At 45.9% G+C, this 22,825-nt stretch overlaps 1 protein-coding gene across 1 annotated transcript in view; it reads right to left on the reverse strand.

Annotated features, from left to right (window-relative positions):
* Window positions 1–599: 599 nt before the first annotated feature.
* PRKX (protein kinase X-linked) overlaps window positions 600–22,825 on the reverse strand; it is a 77,782-nt gene continuing 55,556 nt past the window's right edge. The window contains exons 4-9 of the mRNA XM_035029671.1: window positions 20,727–20,846; window positions 14,812–14,907; window positions 11,227–11,284; window positions 8,937–9,014; window positions 6,966–7,114; window positions 600–5,227 (exon numbers count right to left, since the gene is read on the reverse strand). Coding sequence (XP_034885562.1) covers window positions 6,989–7,114; window positions 8,937–9,014; window positions 11,227–11,284; window positions 14,812–14,907; window positions 20,727–20,846 — 478 coding nt within the window. The 3' untranslated portion in view covers window positions 600–5,227; window positions 6,966–6,988. The remainder of the gene's footprint in view (window positions 5,228–6,965; window positions 7,115–8,936; window positions 9,015–11,226; window positions 11,285–14,811; window positions 14,908–20,726; window positions 20,847–22,825) is intronic.

The following is a 22,825-nucleotide window of genomic DNA, read 5'->3' on the forward strand; positions in this document are numbered from 1 at the left end:
AAGAGAATGTGCCATCGAATAACTTATTTATTTGTAATGATGAGGACGGCACATTTTTAACAAGCCGCAAAGGCGATGTGCAAAGTCACCCTCAGGCACTGGATTAGAATCTGGCAAAGCGTGGCCTGAGCAAGAAATCTGGCCCCTGAACTGTATTTTTGTTTTAATAAAACTTTATTGGAACACAGGCTGTTCATTTACATATTGTCTAGGGAAGCTTTTGTGGTCTTGACAGACACTGTGTATCCTGCAACATTGAAATATTTACCATGTGGCCCTTTGCAGAAAAAGATACAGTAATACTGTATCACATACTTGAAACTTGCTTAGAAGAAAGAATTTAAAAATTCTCATCACAAGAAAAATAAGTTCACAACTATGTGTGGTGATGGATATTAACTACACTTACGGTGGTGATTATTTTGCAATATATACAGATATCAAATCATTATGCTGTTCACCCGAAACTAAATTAATACCGTATGTCAATTATACCTCAATGAAAAAGCTAAAAATTAAGAGACACCTCTGACCGCTGAACTAGATGAATGAAGACAAGCTTGTCCCGAAACCGAAGAAGCAGACCAGAATCAGACGTCTTAAAAGATACAAAGTTTTATTAAACAAACCTGGAATGAATAGTATTATTACATAAATTAGGCAGCAGTAAAATCTTCGTAGGGTATATATACAAATCACAGTGATTTTCATTGTGCAAGAATTGAAAGAATTAGCAACAGGCTATTTTTTTTTTCCACATGAGAAGCTGGGACGACCCCACAGGGATCCCAGTGCTGGCTCGCCGGGGCGCACCACACCTGCCAAGGCACTCCGTCTCGTGTCTGCCGCACCCCACGGCTGTCCCCGGGCCACCCGGCCAGGCTGCCCGTAGCCCAGCACAAGGAAGAAGGAAGCTACGACCGTTCTGCAGAGCTGAAGAACCATCTCGGAGGACAAGATGCCCTGAGTGTCAGAAGGCTTGAAATCCCATCTGCTAACACACACACGTAATGACTTTTACTTTAAATTAACAGGGGTGTCCACCAGGGAAGAGCCAGTGAAAGCACAGCAGAATGCATTACAGCGCAATAATTTATAGGAAACGGTGACAGAGCGTTTCCCTTTTACTACAAAGGACTGTTAAGCCCACGGGGTCTGCAAAGCAAAGTTGATAGGAAAATGTGACACTTGGCGAAACACCACTCCCGAACTCCACTGCCACCGAGACACAAACGCGCTCACGCACGCACACACCAAACTACCCAAATACATTATTAACACGACAGATCATGTGCTTGTCTTCTTGTTTTTGGTAAGTGGACATTGTCCACTGAAGGTGAAGCAAAGAGGAGGCCTTCTCACCTCCATAAGAAACAGGGACACGCACTACAGGACTTGTCTAACGCAGGTAACACCCATACTCTCGGTGGATGGACCTCCGGAAAAATACGAACTCGCGCCTCACATCCTCAATCGCCACCACAGGAGCCCTCAGCGGCTTCTGCGAACATACTCATTTGGGGATGTAAAAATCAATCGGTTGGGGGGTGGGAAATCCAACCACGTATTTTTCCTGCACTACAATAACCAAGTGGCTAGAATGGGAATTTTGACGCGGTCCTAGGATTTGATGCAGCCTGAAGCACTCCCCGCGGGTGGGCAGCCCTCGGTGCCTAGAGAGTGGGGGCACGGGGGTCTCTACTTGATGGCGTATTTTCACAGTTCCAGTGGTCCAAAATCTAGAGGCAGCTTAGGTCATACATAGCAATGGCAAATGCATCCCACGTCACGTGACTATCTAGCGGTATTGGTGACTCTGTCGTTGGTAACAAGGGAGTCCTTAGGTAGAGAGTGCAGAATGAAACAGAACCCTGTACCAGATGCCCATGGACTGGTGTGTGGGCAGGGATGGGAAGAGGAGTGTGAAAGCATCACGAGGACTCGAGCTGGGCACTCGCACCTTGTTGTCGGGCTCTCTCTGGACGTACCGCCACGTCAACGGTAGAAATCGAGATGTGCGCAGCACCATGCGGATACGTTTATGCCAGGCAGGGTTGTAACATACGTTCTGCGAGAACTGGAAGGTGGCCAACGCAAATGCAGGATATGCTGTGATTTAATTTCCTTCTTAGCTTTGCAGAGTGCGTTCAAGGGGGTTGGTGACAATTCCCTTAGAAAAACACCAACCACCCCAACATATTTCTTTGCAAAACACGCGTTTCCTGAGGATTTTTTTTAAACGGTATTTGTTTTTAAGAAAATATTGCCAACTCATAAAATTGCATAGAACAAAAGGAGTCTATCATTTTTTTTCTGATGCGAATTTTGCGAATATTTCCATGTTTCCTCTCATGACTTCTGCATGTAGATACCTGATTAGATACCTGAAAATTTCAGAGTGCCCCCACCGAGTAAACTATTTTTCAATTATATACAGTGAGTGTCCCATGTGTTTGAGACTCATTTTGATTAAGTCAGTCTTTGCATTACGTCACTCTGCTTAATTCCAGTCCAGCCACGGGCCGTTAACACATGGCATGTGCCACCTCGAATATTGAAATGGAAAGACTGAGTTTAACACCATCTGGTATTCTTGGAATTCCTTTTAGTTTTTAATTTGTTTTGCATGGCTGATTGCCGATGTTTTTAAAGAACCATGTGATCTGTGCATTCCAATGTTGGCGTTTGTTGAGTGTGTGTGTGCATATCTGTCCAAAATTAAGGCATTGCATTTCATGCTTTTTTGAGGCTGTTTTTCACATCCTATATTAAATCCGAGACAGTGAGAACTAAACCCGGGATTATGCATGTGGGTCAATGTGTCTACATACAATGCTTTATCATGTTCAAGAAAGGTGTTTCATTTATTTTTATTTTTTTAAGCACAAGGCTCTAAAATAATAATAATTTATTTTTATAAGTCAGAGGATGTGAGATCTTTGCTTTCCCTCATGGGTTTTTATCCCAGGGCACCATCACTTTGCCGATTTAGCCTTATAATAGTCAATGATGAAACAGTTAAGAAACTTCAGGCTGAACATGTTGCCCGTTCTGGTCCCCTACTGAATGCAAACAGCATGGGGATTGCTCGGTACAGACTAAAAACACCAATCTGTTGGAACATCCATCCATACAGCACGCCCTTTAAAAATAATTTTTCTTTGAGTTACTCATTATAAAGAGTTTATTTTACTAAATCTTGTAGTCACTTTGACCTTACTCATTGGATTTGTATTTGAAGAGCAGGTCATGCACGAGAAAGGGGGAAATGTGCCTTCAATTTCAAGCTTGGGTGGGTGCACGTGTTCTTCATTCCACCTTCCAGCACATCTGCGTGCTTCGGACTTGTGAGTGGGATCTGGCCAAATATGGTAGGCAACTGCACGGCCTTTGACATTTTGCTGCTTAAAGAGATGTATGACTTTGCCATGCGGCAGCTCTCCACATCCACAGACGTGCTTGCAGAAGAGAGGTACAAAGGGTTACATGGAAAGAAAAGATCTTCCCAGGCACGGCACTGGAAAATAATGTCTACGATGGCCAAGAATCCACAAGGTGACTCAAGAACATGAAGCTGGAGAAGCCTTGAGAGGGTGCCCAGGCTTGCCTCTTCCCTGCACCCATCTCACCATCACACCTCCCAGGGCAAGCACTGCTCCCATCCCTGCTGCCCAAGGAGCTGGACTTTTCCAGGCCCACCCTGGGAAGAAAGGAAGGGTACAGAAGGGGTCTTGGAGGTCTGTGTGGGTGTCCCTCTGCGGTCACCAAAGGCTCTGGCACCCACTAGTTAAGTGCACAGACGTCCCTGCAGAAGGTCACGGTTGAGCCCTACGACCAGACACAATGCAGACATGGCAACTCTGTTTGTCCAGCTGAGTCACGGTCAGCAGAGAATGGGCAACACCTTGAGATTTGTATAGCGAACTTCAGAATGAGGAAGAGAAGCACAAGACAAAGCAATGGATCACGGAGAGCATGGACCCCTAGGACCTCTTTACACGCCCTCTTTTCTGGGAAGATCCACATCTAGCCAACACACTCACTGGAGCCCAATCCACATCCGCCTTGCATTATGTCAATCCCAAGGGGAAAGCATTTGCAGGGTGCTCTTCATGGTATCTTCACGATCAGGTCCAGAGAGGAAAAGACAAAATCTCAGCCACCGATAAGCACGCCCTACCTACGAGACAAGAGTGTGCTGGACACACCCAAAACTGAACATTTACGAGGATAGAAACAAGACAGGTTAATTTCTACTAAGCTGAACACTGACATCCTATAGCTCATTTGCGTCTTATTTTTCCCACAATGGAAGTTAAAAAAAAGAAAGTTAAAAAAAAAAAAAAACACGTTTGCATGAAGGTCATCCATGCAACTGAGCCAACAGTCATTTGTTAGCTCTGCATTTTGTTGGAGACAGAGCTCAACTGGAATTTTAATAGGTAGCCACTAGCCTCAACCCCCCCGCCCACGGAGTATGAAATTTCTGGATGTGATGCAGGAAATTTCTGGACTGTGTTCCATTCCTTGAACAACATTAATGGCCACTGGTATTCTCAGACTCAAATTCAAACTGATACACCCTTGTCTTCCCTTCTGGTTTCAAGACCTAAAGTCACCAGACATGAAGCACTAAAGACATGGGATGTGGATCACCACATAATGTTTTTTCTTCACAAGCTACAAAATGCACATCAGACGATAAAAAATGCACACATCATATCTGTCTTAGCTTTTGTCCCCAAGAAAAAGATTCTTGAAAGAGCAATTTGGAAAATAAAAATCATAGGCTCTGCCAAGTATGAAGATTTACATCACGGTACAATTCCTGTGCACCAGACATATGGTCTTTTTATACACACACACACACGCACACACGCGCGCAAGCACACCATCTGTGGTTATAACCGAACACGTTCAGTTCAAACTTATAAAGTTAAGTCTGTGAGGAAAACCAAGATATCACAGTAGGTTCATCACACTAAGAGATAAGATAAAATCTACAACCAAACAATTTTCCAAAAGGTCCTACTGTGCAGTAGATTTCCAGTTGCTTAATGATGCTTAATTTCCAGTTCCTTAAATAATGCCAGGTCCATGACTTTGTACGGATATCCAGGCTCTTTATATACATCCAGACTTATAGAATATGGAAATGTCCTTATCCCATGGACACGACCCTTCTTCAGGGCTGATGTGCAGCTCTGATGTGCAGGTTCAAATCATCCTGTTTGCAACATGAAATAAAAAAGAATTTTGTTAGTTTTCAGAATAACTGGGTAAGTTTTTAATTATCATACTAATAATTCAAAAATAACTCAATAATACACACACAAAAACCAACTTTCCATTGAAATTCTTCTTGCAAAGACCCACAAGCACAAATTCTAAGGGGTGGGAAATGCTTAATAAAATAATTTATTTTTTAATAAATTATTAAATTATTAATTGAGCAGTGAGATGCCCGGGTTGGCTCAGTCAGTTCCCAAGGATACGCACCGCCTTGAGAAAGTTATTCCTATCTGCAGAATCTGCTAAAAAGGTAGCTGGGGCAGCTGGGGGCACAATTCCTAACCGTGAATAGAAAACTATCCACTGAGTACACAACAAACCCCATCAGACGGCAGATTTGTGTTTCCTTAAGTAAATTTAACAGTATCTCTGTTACAAAAGGGCCCCAGTCCTCTGACTTATCAACGAAGTGTCCTTCACTAGAAAACATACCATGTCTTTCATCATTTAAAGATTACTGGATAAAAATAACGCATAAAATATTATGGGCAAATCATTCAAAATTGAAGCAAATGAAGAGAACAGAAAATAAAACCTGAATTTAGAAACCCCTTCTATTTTTAAAACTCATAACTGGCCTTCACTAGCTTTGCAGGAGCTGGAAAAGCTAAAGAGAGTCTTTAAGAAAACCTCAGGAGAACAATCATTATGTGTTGAAAAGACTAAAACCCATCAAGCAGACATGTTCCGTTCTCATCCACACGGCCACCTGTCTCTCTTACTGAATTTTTGTTTCCATGTTTTAACTTTTAGGCAGGTTTCCTCTCGTTATCTGCATGGCAATACCAGCCGGGAGTACAGGTTTCTGGTATACCACGCCTCCCTCCCTGCGAGGAGGGCACTATAATGGTGTCAATTTGCACATGATATTGACCGGACAATTATTTCTCCCATTCCTCATAAGCACTGTTGGGGGGACAGAGGCAAAAAACAAGAAAAGTCAAGGAGTAGACATATCATCGGCAGTATCTTGCTTCTCTTCCTTCCCGCAATTTTTCTTGCCTGGGTGTCGTGAGAAGGAAAACCTGATTTAAGTGGTGTATGTCACCGAGCTCCTCACAGAACTGGAGTAACTGAAAGGTCTTTACTACCCACATTCAAAAATCCTTCAAAGTCATCAAGTCACAGATTCCACAAACACAGAGTCATAGACCTTCAAAGGTTCCAAGAAATGAGAGACTCAAAAATCCATTCTTTTAAATGTCAAATGGAGCTTAGCAAATTCCATAGGAGGTGTTCACTGCTGTCATCAGTTTTTAGTGAAAAGGGGACCTAAAAAAAACCCTTTTGAAAATATTTGGTAGGTATCTATGAGGAAGTTGGTGTGGAACTCAGGGTTTCCAGAACACAAGAATTCAGGAATCTTTACCAAAGGGGCTGTGTCCCTGGAATGTGTAGGCACACACGCCTCTCACAGGGTCTTACTTAGCCCTAGATTCTCCCCCAGCAGGTGTGGGATGTTGGGGGCAGTGCTGTCTCCGGGCCACACCACGTCTTGAGTAACACACCCCAGGGCGTTGAGGAAGCTGATGCTCGGAAGGACTCCATCTAGCTCCGCCCCACTGCTCGAGTTCCAGTGGATGAGGGAAGCCCCACTCCAACAACGCAACATCCCCTTGAGGTGAGGACACGTCATCCTCACCGATGCGTAATTACTAAAACTAAAGATATACCTTCCAGATGAGGATTCCTGTCCTCAGAAATTCTTGAAGACTTCCAAATCTTTCGGTGACACTGGAGGGGCCGTGTTCCAGTCATTCTCGGGATACGCTTCGAAGTTGGAGGTATCACCCTCGCCGCACAGCTTGGGCACAATGGGGGGCTGCAGGGCAGGGGCATGACACAGAGGCACAGTCAGAAGGGAATGGTGTGTACCTGGATGGGACGTGCATCCCTTTATGTCTATGACTTCGCATACAAATGGAGATGGTTTGGGGGGAAAAGCACAAAACATCGAAGTTGTCCTTCCTTTGTTTATGAACGTGGAAAGCTTTGAATTGGAGATACTGCCAATAAGCTATCTGCCAATGGTGCAGTACGGGGAAGGAAGGGAGGAAGGATGGTAGCCAGCCCTCGCTTCTTAAATTCTAGACTGGAGAACCACCCAGATTCCTTGTTAATGCAGATTCCAAGGCCTGCCCAGGTCTGAGTGATTCTGCGGTAGCTGGTCCAGTGGCCAAGAGTTTGGAAAGTCCCAGAGAGATGTCATGAAGAAGCTCCAGCGTTAGTATCACCAAAGCCAAGCCTCAGTCCCGTATCGATAAAATGAGGTCACTGGCATTGAAAAGGAGGTCAGCCAAAGGTTCCCGTAGAGGGCCAGCCAGTAAGTATTTTTGGTTGTGCAGGCTGTAGAATTGCTGTGCTGACTACTCAGCCTCTGCCCCGGCAGGGCGAAAGCAGCCACAGACAACATGTAAATCAAAGCAGGGGGCCGTGTGCTAATAAAACTTTATTGATAAAAACAAGCAAGGGGCTTTGGGAGGACATAGAGCAAGAGAGTAACACTTGGTAATGCATAACCTTCTAAGATTGATTTGGTTTTTGAACAATGAAAATATATCATTTAGTCAATGAAAAAATAAGTCATTTAATACAATAAAACACTTAAAAGCAGATCATTGAGACACTGGTGGTCTGGGCTGGACCCTAGGTTCTGGGCTGGGGGCCAGGCATAAGCATTTTTAAAGTCTTTCCACTGATTCTAAAAAGGCCAAGGTTGAGAATGTTGTTATTGAAGACTCATGTCAAAAATACATTTCAATCCTGGGTCGCCTGGGTGGCTTAGTCCGACTGTTGATTTCGGCTGAGGTCATGACCTCAGGGTCTTGAGATCAAGTCCCCCAGCGGGTCCACGCTCAGTGGGGAGTTGGCTTGAGATTTTTCCCTCCCCCCTACCCCTCCCCTGCTCACATGTGCATGCTCCCTTTCTTTGTCTCTCTAAATCTTTAGAAATATATATATACACACTATATATATATATATATATATATATATACACACACATACATATTCAGTTCAAAGAAAGGTGATCTAGAAAATATTCTCCATCTAATCTACCACCATCACTGCACAATATCCGTAAGTGTTGGACAAACACCTGATCTGTGTTACACCATTTACCATTCCCGATTAGAAACTGGTGGGATGGGACTCATCTTAGTCATAGTTCCAGTGAGGGACAGAGCCAGGTCTCACAAAATCCAATTGTAAAATGTGGGGTCTTTTTTTTTTTAAACATTTTATTTATTTATTTGACAGAGAGAGACACAGGGAGAGAGGGAACACAAGCAGGGCGAGTGGGAGAGGGAGAAGCAGGCTCCCCGCCGAGCAGGGAGCCCGATGCGGGACTCGATCCCAGGACCCTGAGATCATGACCTGAGCTGAAGGCAGACGTTTAACGACTGAGCCACCCACGCGCCCTGTAAAATGTGGGGTCTTAACCCATTACCTCTAGGTGTCTCTGTAGCACTAAGATTTCCACTGAAAAGAGATCTTGGCTTATTAACGATTTGAGATGATCAGCTGTATTATACAAATTAATTATGTATCAGCCATAAATAAACAAGTCAGAGTCAGACTCTGCCCCTTGCCGAAGACAGGTAAAGGATGCTGAGCTGACAGTCGCCCACGTACGTATGTTGTACCTTCAGTTTCCTTTGTGGGACCGCCTCCCAATCCACAGTTCGGAACCACCGGTGTCGTTTCACGTCATCCGCTCCATTCTTCAAAAGAAACAGGCATCATCAGTAGACAGAATTTTGACAGGACAGGGAATAAAATATTCCAGAGAATCTCTACTTTACTCAGTATAGAATAAAAAAAAATTAAATCAAATTTAAACAGTGTGCTATGTTTTGAGTAATGGTCCTTGGACCGTGAGCTAGGAGGGGAAACGTATAAATGAAGGTGTTTGTTCTGTTCACTTTAATTCATAGTGGAAACAAATCCCGTCATTACTACTCTGGACCACAGATAAAAGTAAGACTATGTCTCGGCTCCTGAGATAAAACAAGACAGACACACGGTCATTTCTGAGTCTGCCACCTGTTTTCGTCTGGACAGTTTTCTTTGGTATTTAGCATCCTCATCATACAGACCTGGAAACCAAGGTTCACTAAATGTTGTAACTGGCTAATTATTGTGAAGCTAGTAAATCATACGACTAGGACTCAAACCCATGATGTCCAACTTCAGAGATCTGAACAGCTACCCAGCAGAACCTTCCAATTATAATATCAGTGTGTTTGTGTAATAGGAACAGTGTGTTAAGGTCTGTCTGCTTCCTTCTCGAGGGTGATGCCAACGGCCAACTTGCAGATGCTAATGGCATCATGGTCTTTGAAAATCCCTCCCAGGTGTTCAGCCTTTGACCCTACCTTCTTCTCCCTTTTAATGGCCCTTGGAGCAACTTTTTTAATCTATTAAACGTTGGGAGTTGTTAAGATAGAAACACATGAATTCTGTGACATAGGAAGAAGACAATGGATCTGAATATAACAAAGTTTGTGAAATGTCACCTGGAACCTATGCAGAAGAACTTATTTGGAAATAGGGTCTTTGCAGATATGATTAAGCGAAGGATCTTAGAAGAGCTTATCCTGGATCAGGGTGGCCCTAAATCCAAGGACAGGTGTCCTTGTGAGAGACAGAAGAGGAGAGACACAGACACAGAGGAGAAGCCACGTGAAGATGGAGGCAGAGACGGGAGGGATGCGGCCACAAACCCAGGGATGCCTGGAGCCCCAGAAGCTGGAAGAGGAGGAAGGACCCTTCCCTGGAGCCTCTGGAAGGAGCATGGCTCTGCCCTGCCTGGATCTCAGCGGCCCTGCCCCGCCTGGATCTCAGACTCTGGTCCTTTGTTATAGCATCCACAGCACACAAATACATCCAAATCAACAGAGGGTCCTGAGAGTTTGGTGGGAATCAAACCTCACACAGAGTCTACTGTGTCTCCCAAGACTAAAGCAGGTAACACCAATGCACTGCCCACGTTTAAGTTCCTCCATGGATGTCCAGAACCAGAAATAGCTAAGAAGATGTTCCCAGATTCTCTTGGATTCCGTGGTGCCACAATAGAACCAAAACATGCATATAAGATATCATACCATTTATGCAACAATCTCTTAAATGTATTCCCCTCCACCTGAAAAGTTTGTGAAAATCATAGACTATGTACACATTCTCAAATGATTAATTCACACACAAATGTGCACACCCCTGGTCATGGCACTATTCACAACAGCCAAAAGGGGGAAACAACTCAAATGTCCATCAACGGATGGATGAGTAAGCACAATGGGGTCCACCCATGAGTGTGACTCGGCCATAAAAAGGAACAAAGCACTGACACCTTCTAGCATGTGGATGGACCGTGAAAACATGATGCTCAGTGGGAGGAGCCAGACGCAAAACCTCACTTATGGTGTGATTCATTTACATGAAAGCCCAGAACAGGGAATTCTACAGAGACAGAAAGCAGGTTAGTAGTTGGTCAGGGCAGGAGGGATGGAAGGATCGGATAACAACAGCATAGGGTTTGGGGTTTCTTTTTGAGATAAAGAAAACGTTCTTTAACACGGACTGTGGGATTGGCTGCACAACTCTGGAAATGTATTAAAAGCTGTTGGACTGCACTCTTTCAATGGGGAGGCGTGTATGGTATGTGACTTATAGGTCGATCACGTTATTTGAACAGTCGAAATAAATAAGCAAAATACCGACATCTTCGAGATGATGGGTGAGTCGTTTACTCGTTTGTGGAGAAGAAGGGATGCGGTATAGACCCAGGTGGATTTCGCATGCCCAGACACCCAGATTTGACATGTAGCCAACAATTAAACACCATCTCCGTGCCTTTGTTTCTATTAATACAAACGTATGGTGCCAAGTGACGGGAGTGTCTAGTGGATGATACATATGAAAACGAACACTGACCTTCATGTTTCCGAGGCGTCTTGTTCTGTCAACAACAAGCAATTTCCTAATGAGGTCTCTATTTGCGGGAAAGAGACAAAAAGAAGATGCATCTTGATACGGACCCAAGCAAACACAGCATGCCAACCACAATAAAATCTGCCCACCACGTTATGTATCGGGAGAGAGGATCAATTTTCATTTTGCCTCAACATTTTCTCTCAATTGTTTCTTCATTCACCGATACTCATTTCTAAATAATTTATGGAAAGCGGGGTTGGCTACACGGAGCAACAGAGCGAAGGGGAAAAGGTTCATTAAATCATTGTGCAGAAAACGAGCCTTTCAAGAGAACATGTGAAAAAATTACATGCCTGCCCCAAGTATAGCGATACTTCACTTAAAATACACCCATGAGGCTGTCCTTGCCAAAGAGAAGACATCTGCTTCTACCAAAATGAATGGCCACGCTTTGCCCTAAGGGTCTACTTATTTATGGGATTCTGGCCGTACGCTGCTTGCTCTCCTATAACATGTGAGTCCCTTAAACCCTGCTGCTCCACTCATTCCTTCCTCCTAAATAGCAGGCTGTTTCAGAATACAGGCCCCTTAGGATTAGGCCAGGCCAGTTAGGATCTGACAGTTAAGAGGAGTATCAAGACATTCAGAGGACAGGCTAGTTCTAAGAATAAAAGGTAAAGAAGTAAAAATTGTGTGTGTGTGTGTGTGTATGTCTTTGCACATAATAAAAAGAATGCATTATGTATAGTAGTATCTAGAGACTTCAAATATATATTGAAATCCCCCAGACCAATCAAAAGACCCATGGCCCGGCTTTAAGAAAGCCATGACACAACTTTACAAGACTAAGATGTACCTTATGCCCACCCCCAGACTCACACCACAGAGTGGGCTCTGTGACCAGCTGGGAAGGCTGAGATCCCAAGGCCCGTGACGACGTATGTGGAGGTCCAGGGTCCCAAGATCCCTGGCGCCTTATGTCTAGACTGTGAATCACCAAACACCACGCTCCTCAAACAATCCCAAATAAATGTGGGTTTTTTTCCTTCTCTTTCCCCACTCTTTACCCCCCTGTCAGCCCTGTTAGTGCATATACTTAGAGCTGTCTATACTGGGGTTCTAAATCAATGACATTTTATTTAAAATATAAAATCAAACCCTTACAAAACAAAAGTCCCAAAAGCAAAGGGTTCGGATGTAAAGGGACCGTCCAATATGGCAAAGCCGTGTAGGATCTCTGGACATGTCTGAACTCTGGACGGGCCTGCAATCCTGCGACGGGCTCTGTAGCCGTGGGCAATCGCTTTACTCACAGCGCCCGAAATTCTAGATCGTACTCACTATCCTGCCTGGCTTGTCTGTGACCACTGAGACAGGAAGAAACCCTGGTTAGGTATTTGGTCTACCAAGATGGCAACAAGCCCCAAAGCTCCGATGTCCTTTCAGCTGTCTTAAGCTCCTGTAAGGAATCTCAGTGTCAATCCAAAGACACAAGTGCCCAGGCAGGAAGGTGACACAGCCACACACCGAGGTTGTGCGAACCAACAACAGAAGACCTTGAGAACCTGAAAGTCAAAAGTCCACTGTCATGGCACCCAACGGCAGTGATTTGGATATGCAAGCCTCATGAGGGTCCTGCTTCTCAGCCAACTCAGGAAGATCTAGGCAAGAGTGGGAAGAAGTGAGGTTCTTCTCAACCACCATCTGCCATCAGCAACTGCATCCAGGGATCCCAGGTTCCTGCTCTGGCCGAGCCCTCACGTTGGGAACACGGGGGTCCCAGGGCAAGAGAGAAGAGGAGCCTGGGGCTGCTAAAATGAGGAACATTCTAGACCAAAGGATAGCAGCGCTGACACTGTTGGTTCTCTCTTCAGAATTGACTACAAGGAAAAAAGGCGTAGGTAGCAAGACACCAGACGTAGATTAAACTTACGTTTGCTGTATTCCATTCTTTTCCATGGAACGGCGTAAACTTACTCAATATTTCATAGGACTGACCTGAGCCCTTGCCACCAATGATGGAAGAAATGACCTCCGAATTTATGCACTGTCCCTTCTCCGGGGAGAAGAGCTGAAGTCATTCCTTGTAAGAGGAAGTGAATACATCCTCTCAGGGTCTGCCTAGCCTAAGACCTTCAGGGGGTCTCCACAAGGGGCTGATTTTGAGAATGCAAGAGACAGTCCACACTCATTTTACGTGGAGCAAGCACACCAACAGCACCAGCTCAGCCACAGCTATATACGTCGGGCTGGATTCCACCACTGTGCACACACAGAAAGCTGGCAGATGGTCACACCCCCTAGATTTACCCAGAATGTCAGTGGTCTAAGGTCACCCATTGGCCAAGCTGCCAATGGGTGTAAGTAGATTTTAATCCAAGCAAACCACTGGTAAATTGTTGGCATATACACAAGTAAATTTTTTAACAAGTCCATGTGACAAAATGTCACTCAAGTCCAATGGGATCTGGACCCTGGAGGAGAAATTCTATATAACAGTTTTCATTTCTTTCTAGGGAAAATAAACTTTTGACTGCTCGATCTCCCTCTGCACCTCCGTGTCTTACCATTCACGGGACAGAGTACCCACCTTCTGGGTGATTATTTTTAAAGGAACTTAGTTTTTTTGCTAGTCTTCTAAACTTGCCTGCTGTGTCAAACACAACACAACCTCTGGCCCAACCAGCCCAGAGAAACCCTGTCTTCTACTTGGACGGAGAGCCTCTGGGGGGAGTGAGATGACCTTCACCACTCAGAAAAGCAACTGGGTGCAGCCAGCGGTCCCAGCAGCTGACCCAGTGTCATGAAACCAGTTTTCTCTGAACTCACTGCCCATGGGCTACTTTAAAAAACAGCAAGAGAGAGAAAAGTTTAATTCTTGACTAAACGCAGCTAACCACCTTGTGATCAGCAGGGCTTGGTGCACCCAGCACCTCCCCTGGGAAATGCGAGGAAAGAACTAGAAATCATGGTACAGAAGTGTCTACAAGGTGACCAGATGGACGAAGGTAACTGGAATGCCAAAAGCATTCTGAGATTTTTAAAAAACTTTTCTCCCCGCCGTTACCACAAATTTAATCAACTGCATACCCAAAGTTACTAACAGTGAAGCCAGAGGAAAGTTCTCATAGCAGGTGTTCATCAGCCTCAATTTTAGCATGAAAAAGGAATTTAAGAATGAAAATAATTTAAGCAGGAGGAAAAAGAGACAGCCTGCTAAAGCCATCAACAGTCCCGCCAACTGCAAAACCAGCTAAAGGAGGTGGGGGGTTGGGAGGGACCCTTTTCGTCAAATACCCAAAAACGGCTCTCTTACTCAATGTGATTCACAAATGCCTTTATTGGGTAACTGTAAATGTCATTTCTCTCTCTCAAGACACATAAAATCTGGCCAAGAGTCACGAAAAGGCTAAGTCTCATTACAGTAGAATAACGACCACCTTTTCCCGTCTTGTGGAAAAGCTGACTGACCAGAAGACGTGAAACAGAGCAGGAAGAACGGCAGTAAGCTGCCTGCTCTGTGATTTTCTTGTCCGCGATTTTAAAAATAAACACCCCCGACGAGGAGGGAGACGGTTTACTTACTTTACACTGAAATCCAAATGTCTGGGGAAATCTATTTTGCCTGCAAGGATTTTTTGATAAATGCCAAATGGGTTGTCATCAAAAAACGGAGGAAACCTGTAAGAAAAATAAACATCTATTTTTAGCAGAGAGCAAGCACGGAAAAGAATCCCTGCTTTGTAACGAGCACTGTTTCTGCTTGACGCGAGCAGGACATTCAAAATGTCACCTCCCCCTTCAGACCGCGAGCGAAGTTCTTTGTATTCTTCACATTTACGGCACTGTGGGCACAGAGTAGGTGTCTGATAAGTGTGAGCAGGGAACATGGAAGAGGATGGGTAATACTGTGTCCTATTTTTTTTGGGGGGGGGGTCGAGTAGACTGTACCTGTATAAGCAGCCAGTATTTGAATCTCCATAGTAGATGAATTCACGTAGGTCACACTTAGGGAGCTGGGTGAGAGCAAGGCTGGTTCCCAAGTCATACCTTTAGACCACAAGGATCTAGCACATTACAGCCAGCAGTCCGTTTTTATAAATAAAGTTTTATTGACAACGCGGCCATGCTCACTCACTTATGTATTGTTGTTTATGGCAGAGTTATCAGAAGTAAAGACTGTAGTCTTAGGGCACCTGGGTGGCTCAGTCGGTTGAGCGACTGCCTTCGGCTCAGGTCATGATCCTGGAGTCCCTGGATGAGTCCCGCATCGGGCTCCCTGCTCAGCGAGGGGTCTGCTTCTCCCTCTGACCCTCCCCCCTCTCATGTTCTCTCTCTCAAATAAATAAAATCTTTAAAAAAAAAAATAAAAAAGATTGTAGTCCTAGCACGGAAACCAACAGATGTGTCTTCTCTAACACCTTGAAATAGGGGAAAAAAAATCTGAAATAAGCTAAGTAAGAAATATACTTAAAACTGCTAAGAGCTAGAAAAATAAAAGAAAATACAAAAGTTAATAAATATATGCCAGATACCCACCTACATGCCCCAAGGCACAAGCTGTACTTTCGGTATTTGCTCGGAGTGCTGAAGGCAAAGACCCTGAACTCAAAAGGACACCGCTAATGGGATCCTTTAGAAATAGGGCTTCTAATTCACTAAAATAAGCACTGGGAATATCTTAGAAAATGGAGTTTTCATGGCGTGGCTCAGTCAGTTAAGTGTCCGACTCTTGATTTCAGCTCAGGTCATGACCTCAGGGTCGTGAGATCGAGTCCCGCATTGGGCTCCATGCTCGGCGCAGTCTGCTTGAGATTCTCTCTCTGCCTCTCCCTTTGGCCCCGCCCTCCACTTGTGGTCTTTCTCTCTAAATAAATAAATAAGATCTTAAAAAAAAAAAAAAAATGGAGTTTTCAAACGATATCCTGATGGGAGATGGCAACTTTCGATAGGCAAAAAAAAATTTCCTGTTGACTTCAAATCCATTTCTGACATTTAAAAAAATAAGTAAATAAAAAACCAGAAAACAGTGAGCGTAATGGTGGTCTCCAAAAAGATATACCCATGTTCTTACCCTGCCAATCTGTGAATGGGAGCTTATTTGGAGAGAGAGGCTTTGCATTTGGGATTAAGTGAAAGATCCTGACATGATCTAATCTTGGATCATCAGGGTGACCCTAAATCCAACAACAGGTGCTCTGATAAGAGACAGAAGAGGAGACACAGACCGAGAGGAGAAGCCCCATGAAGACGGAGGCAGAGATGTGAGGGACGCAGCCATAAGCCCAGCGGTGCCTGGAGCCCAGAAGCTGGAATAGGCAGGGAGAACCCTCCCTTGCCCCGCCTGGATCTCCACTTCTGGGCCTCCAGGCCTGGGAGAACATGGATTGTAAGCCACCATGTTTTTAGCCATTTGTCCTGACAGCTACTAATATACAGAACACATTTAACTCTGCACATACATTACAGAGAAGTGAAAAACTGAAAAACTAAAGAACAGAAAATACAAAAAAAAAAAAAGGAAATTAATGGGCAAGTTGAGGGAGAAGAGGTAGGTGAATAAGGAAAATGGAAGACACTCAGTAAACGTGAAAGTGTAGCCATGTGTGATAAAGGCATAAAACAGCTTTTATTCTTACGTGACATTTCAGATACACTTTGGAGTGAGCCGAGGCTCAATGCTCAGAAGGCCACAGCGTAACCTCTGAGCCGCTGGTTATTCGGGTTTCATAACTACAAGTACTTTGGCCACTGTTGCTTCTAGAGTTACGAGCTACCCCGTCCTGAGAAACTGCGCAGGGCAGGCCCGGGAGGAAAGGTCTATGTGCGCACAGACGCTCATCGGGTCCGCGCCAGCCGACTACGCCTTCGAGTTAATAGCTCCTGAGTCAACCGCTGCTGGTCGGCCAGATGCTTTGTCTAACAGTGGCTGGGGAGGTCAGACTCCTTTCTTGGGTGGCGGCCCCGTCTGAGGACAGCTGGCTGTATGATCTCATCAGGGGAAAGGCGCACATTCACGAACGGCACGTTAAACACCAGGAGAAAATGCGTCATTCATACCTAACAACACTTATGGACAATAATTATTAAACAAAGTGTTCTCAGGAAGCAGGCGTTACATGACTGCATCATGGGGAAGGCATGTCAGTAGTAGTTCAACGAGAGGAAAAAAATGATAATAAATGAGCAGTACCAGATCTTGCCCGAAGGAAGAGGCAAAGAGAACGGGAATCTGAGAATGAGCCCTGCCCTTGCATGTGGAAAGTGCCCTGAGAAATCTTCAAATCTGTCTTTAATCCAACAGAATAGTTCCAGTTCTTCAACAAGCACGGAGAGCTCGTTATGCAAGCGAGCTGAAGGTATCGAGGGACCCAGTGGCGCTCCGAAGGACGACCCGCTCGTGGGCATGAAGGAAGCTCAAGAGCTTCCTCTCCCACGTTCACGCCAACTTGGCTACCGTTTCCATCATCTCTCCGTGATGACTTGGACATACCCGTTCTGCCCACCTACAGCTACCAGGAGAACGGACCGTCCAGAAACAGGCACCGTTGTGGTGGTGACGTCACGCTCCTGATCACCCTCTTGCACAACCACAGGAGAGGCTGGCCTCGGCAGGCGGGCACTCCGGACATGGGTTCAAGGAAAAGAAGGAAGAGTTTTTGGAAAGAAAACAGAACGGGGAGGTGCGACCGGTTCACCGTTTTTGACGTCCTCCTCTGGTTAGGTGCGCAGAAAACGTGAAGCCTGCATCCTTCCGAGAAAGTGGCAAGGACAAGGGGACGGGCTGTGCAACCGGAGGAGGGCAGAGTGTAGAGTAGGAAAGAGTGCCAGGGACACGCTGCCTGAACTGTTGACGGCTGTGATCCTCAATGTGGGGTCCCACGGAAGCCTGGGGTTCCGTAAGTCTCGTTCGGGAGCTTCGGGGGGGCTTCCGCCCACCGCCCCGACTGCAGATCTGAACGTGGATGCTGCGGGACACCTCCAGCTGCTACCAGGGAAACATGGGCAGGAGAGGAAGCAGCTGCAGGGGACAATGAGGAAATTCAGAAGTGGCCCAGGGGAAGGCTCAAGTCTGGCGGAACTGCAGACGGAGCCAAGGAGTGCCCAGGAGGGATCGGCGGGGCTTCTGGCATCAACATGCGCTCGTGTCTCTCAAGATACCCCTCCAGAAAGCCTCGACCCCCTCCAACTACAAATGCGTAAATGAAAATACATCCCAGTGAACACACAGGTCCCTGCCTCGTATGAAATGCGAAGGTCAGCTCACAGTGTTTTGGCTGGGAGTGGGTTTTGACGATTCATCATCAATTATTCTAATAAGAGCCTCATAACATATTAGATCCTACTTCATTATTTTCTATTCTACTCCTAATATTCAAGTATATTATACTGGAAATACATTATTGCTAATATTCCATGAGAATATTAAAAACATTCTATTTTCTAACATCCTAAAACAGCGTGTTCTAATATTTGAATGGATTATATCCTGATAATATTCTAATCATTCTAATAGTTATTTTTAACATAATAATCCTAATATACTCACTCTAATATGTGCTAATATTATATTCTAATTTTATTCGATTTTATTCTAATTCCAATGATTTTCTTACATTCCATCAGTATCATATTCCAAACTTGTATTTACTAATAACATCTCATAGTACTATATTCTATATACAGAACATATCCTACTAGAATGTACCGTAGTAATACGGAGAAAACAGAGCTCGTGACCTTCATCTATTAAGCCCTGGCCGCCAGGGTTCATTTATCGTTAAACAATGCTGACCTCTAGTGGTCAATAATGTGAAGGAAGGGAAATGTGCGGCAGGGCATCTGAGGGGAATCTGATGAATATGGGTACATAAATATTCACAACTGTTGTATCTTCTCAACGGATGGGACCTATGCGTGATTCATGTTAACCTTCTGCTCTGCTTGGAGCTGGGGTGTCTATTAAGGAATTCGGTTCTGTTTGATTTGCTAGAGCCGTCTGGGTGAAGAGTAATGGAAAAATACAAGAGACCAGATAGATGATGGATGGATGGAAGGATGGCTGGATGGATGAATAGATACACAGGCAGACAGGTAAAGAGAATACATAGATGACAGATAGATGGGTGGGCGGGTGGATGGAGCGATAGATGGATAGATGATGGATGGATGGATATATAGATACATAGATACAGGGATAGATTGATGGACGGATGGATGGACTGATAGATCAAGAGGTATGATGGATGGATGGATGATGGACAGACAGACTGGGAGATAGGATGATAGATAGATAGATAGATAGATAGATAGATAGATAGATAGATAGATAGACAAATAGATATAGGGATGCATGCATGGATGGATGGATTGATGGATGGAAGGAAGGAAGGAAAGATAGACAGGTGATGGATGGATAGATGGATTGATAGACAAATGGATGGACAGACAGATGGATGGATAGATATGATAGATATAGAGAGAGAAGGTGATAAGAGAGGATAGACACATAGATGATAGATACATGGGTAGATAGTTGATAAATAGATGATAGACACGTAGACAAATAAACACAGGTTTTCACAAGACTCCACTCTGGCCACACCCTCAGTGCAGAAATACACCTCTTTCCATCATTCTTTCCAACTGAAAGGGAAGGTTTCCATGCAAAAAGCTCTGGTCTTTCCCTGCAGGGAATCAGGTATGGAACTGGGTCAGGCTTTGGGTTCAACTGGGAGCAAACTCCAAGCATCTGCCAAGCTCCCCAGCAGGAAACAGGCCTGAAGAGGGAGGACAAAGGACGAGGCAGGGAGGGCGGAAGGAGGTAGAGGGGCCGCACGTCCGAGGGCCCCCCCAGCCAGTGTCCGGGCACCTCGCAGACCAGCTGCCTGTCAGCTACACCATCAGAGAAGAGCCTGTCCTCTGTAGGACCAGGAGGAATCCCCAGGTCTATGATTTCTAAGCGGGGGATGCTTGCTTTATGTTTCTGGTTGAGGAACATCACACCTGTCTCGTGCCTCAGCCAGACTGGAGTATTCACTCACGGTGATACCTTGATACCTGTTCAACACCTCTGGTCTCTGCACGCGGGGAAAGTGGAACCATGCAAGCCTCATGACAAGCAAGTATGGGCACACACTCTCCTTCCTGGCAAGGAACTCATTCATAAAGTCCTAAACTGTATGCCATTTATTTATCTTTATCCAACACGTATGGTCATTACCTTAGCTCTCTGCCTTGCTCCAAGAGTCCATGCAGAAGACTGAATATTATATTCATGGGAGACAGGGATACTTAAACACGAGGAGGTCCCAAATGCTGGTGCTTCCCATGTGCTTTTGCTCTCATGAAAGCACACTTAACTGTGGGTCCCCATTGCCACGTTGGCATGGGGAAACCGGCACGGGAGGACATCGGTGCCACCGAAAAGCACCGTTCTAGAAGCAGGGAAGAGAAGTGCCAGAGAGTACATGTTGATTCTCCACAGGAGCCCTACTCACCCCGAGTGCATCTCAAATATCAGGATGCCAAGCGCCCACCAGTCCACGGCTCTCCCGTGGCCTTTGCTCTGGATGACTTCAGGGGCCAGGTACTCGGGTGTTCCACAAAGGGTCCATGTCCTGGGGACGGAGAAGGGCATAACAGAAGTTAGTGGTGTTGGGCAAATGCATGCGTCTCAGAAGGACTGAATGGGACGATGACGTCGGTGATCACGACGATGCCCCATCCCCACCCCCTGGGCACTTCAAAGTGTTGGAGAGAGAAGCCAACGTTGTCTTAGAGGACTCTAGGAACTGCATGAGGTGACCTGAAGCCAGGACAGAGGGTCAGAACAGATCCTTCTCTCGGGAGCCAGTGTGGGATGACAGCCTTGCAAACACCTTCATTCCAGGGCTCCAACTTCAAGAACCATGGGAAAATACCATTGTATGAAGCCCCTCGGTCGGGGTACTGTTACGGCGGCCCCGGGAAAGGCATGTGCTCCCCACACCGGCCATGCACACTCTTCACCTTCCTTCTGAAGCACCTGCAGGCTCAGCCCCGCACGTTCTGTATGGCACACCGTTGTCTAATGGAATGGAAGCTAACTGACAGTGGGGAACGGCAGACATCTGAAAATACAACTCTGGAGGTCAAGAAGATGGCCATACTGATTTCCACCTCTGTCTCTCCAGATGGCTGACCACCCCTCACCCGCTAAGACTCTGACAGATGAGAGCACGTCTCTAAGGAGGGCAGCGGCGGCTCAGAAAGAGGATGCTACGGGGCTTCCGTGAGTACGAGGTTTAGGTCCTCCTTGTGGCTTTGCTCCCTGGTTCACAGGAAGGAAAGAGTCAAACGTGCAGACCACTTCACACCCATCGGGATGGCTGTGAAAAACACAGAAGTGTCGGCGAGGATGTGGAGAACAGGGATCCCTCATGCACTGCTGGTGGGGACGCAAGCTGGTGCAGCCGCTGCGGGAAACGGTATGGCGGGTGCTTGAAAAGCGAAACCTCGCATCACCGTACGATCCAGCCACTAGGCCTCCCAGTATATACCCAAAGGAAACGAAAGGCAGGGTGCTGACGACATACTTGCACACCCATGTTCAGACCAGCGTGACTCACAATGGCCAAAGTCAGATGCCAACCCAAGTGCCCTTCAATGGATGAATGGATAAAGGAAATGGGGTCCATTCACACAATGGAATAGGATTCAGCCTTAAAAAGGCACGACACCCTGACAACTACTAATGACGTGGATGGACCTTGAGGACATGATGCTGAGTGACATCAGCCAGACACAGAAAGACAAATACTGTAGGATGTCACGTGTATGGGGTCCCCAGAGCAGGGAAATGCAGAGAGACAGGAAGTAGATGGTGGCGCCAGGGGCTGGGGGAGGGGGATGGGGAGTAAGTGTTTCACGGGGATAGAGCTTCATTTGGGGAGGATGCAAAGTTCTGCAGATGGATGGTGGGGACGGTCGTGGGACATTACAAATGCATCTAATCCCACTGAACCGTGTACTTAAAAATGGGGAAGATGGTCAATTTTATCCTAAGTATATTTTGCGACAATCTTTATAAAAAATGCAGAGGGGCGCCTGGGTGGCTCAGTCGTTGGGCGTCTGCCTTTGGCTCGGGTCGTGATCCCGGGGTCCTGGGATCGAGTCCCGCATCGGGCTCCCTGCTCCGCGGGAGGCCTGCTTCTCCCTCTCCCACTCCCCCTGCCTGTGTTCCCTCTCTCGCTGTGTCTCTCTCTGTCAAATAAATAAAATCCTTAAAAAAAAAAAAAATGCAGAGACAGAAGAGGCCAGGTGGAGCAGGGTGTCCTCCAAGGAGGGAGGAAGCCAAAACAAGCGTCTGAGAAACAAAGTCAAGGTAAGGCAAGCAGGACCTCGGCAGAGGCTGGACACAGGCTGGGTTTGGAAAGGGCTTGGGAATTTGTAACCCTAGAAAGACAGCAGTGTCCGGCTGGAGCTCTACACCAGGGATGATGCCGCGTGGGGTTCTCCACTTAGCGACTGAGACCTTGCGCACGCCTCCAGGCCACCCATGCCCATCTTGCCAACTTACGGGGCCCTTCGTGCTGGGCTCCCAGGCTGGTAGCACGCC

Source organism: Mirounga leonina, unplaced genomic scaffold, assembly GCF_011800145.1.
Source record: "Mirounga leonina isolate KUSES-001 unplaced genomic scaffold, KU_Mleo_1.0 Mir_268, whole genome shotgun sequence".
NCBI lineage: Eukaryota > Metazoa > Chordata > Mammalia > Carnivora > Phocidae > Mirounga > Mirounga leonina.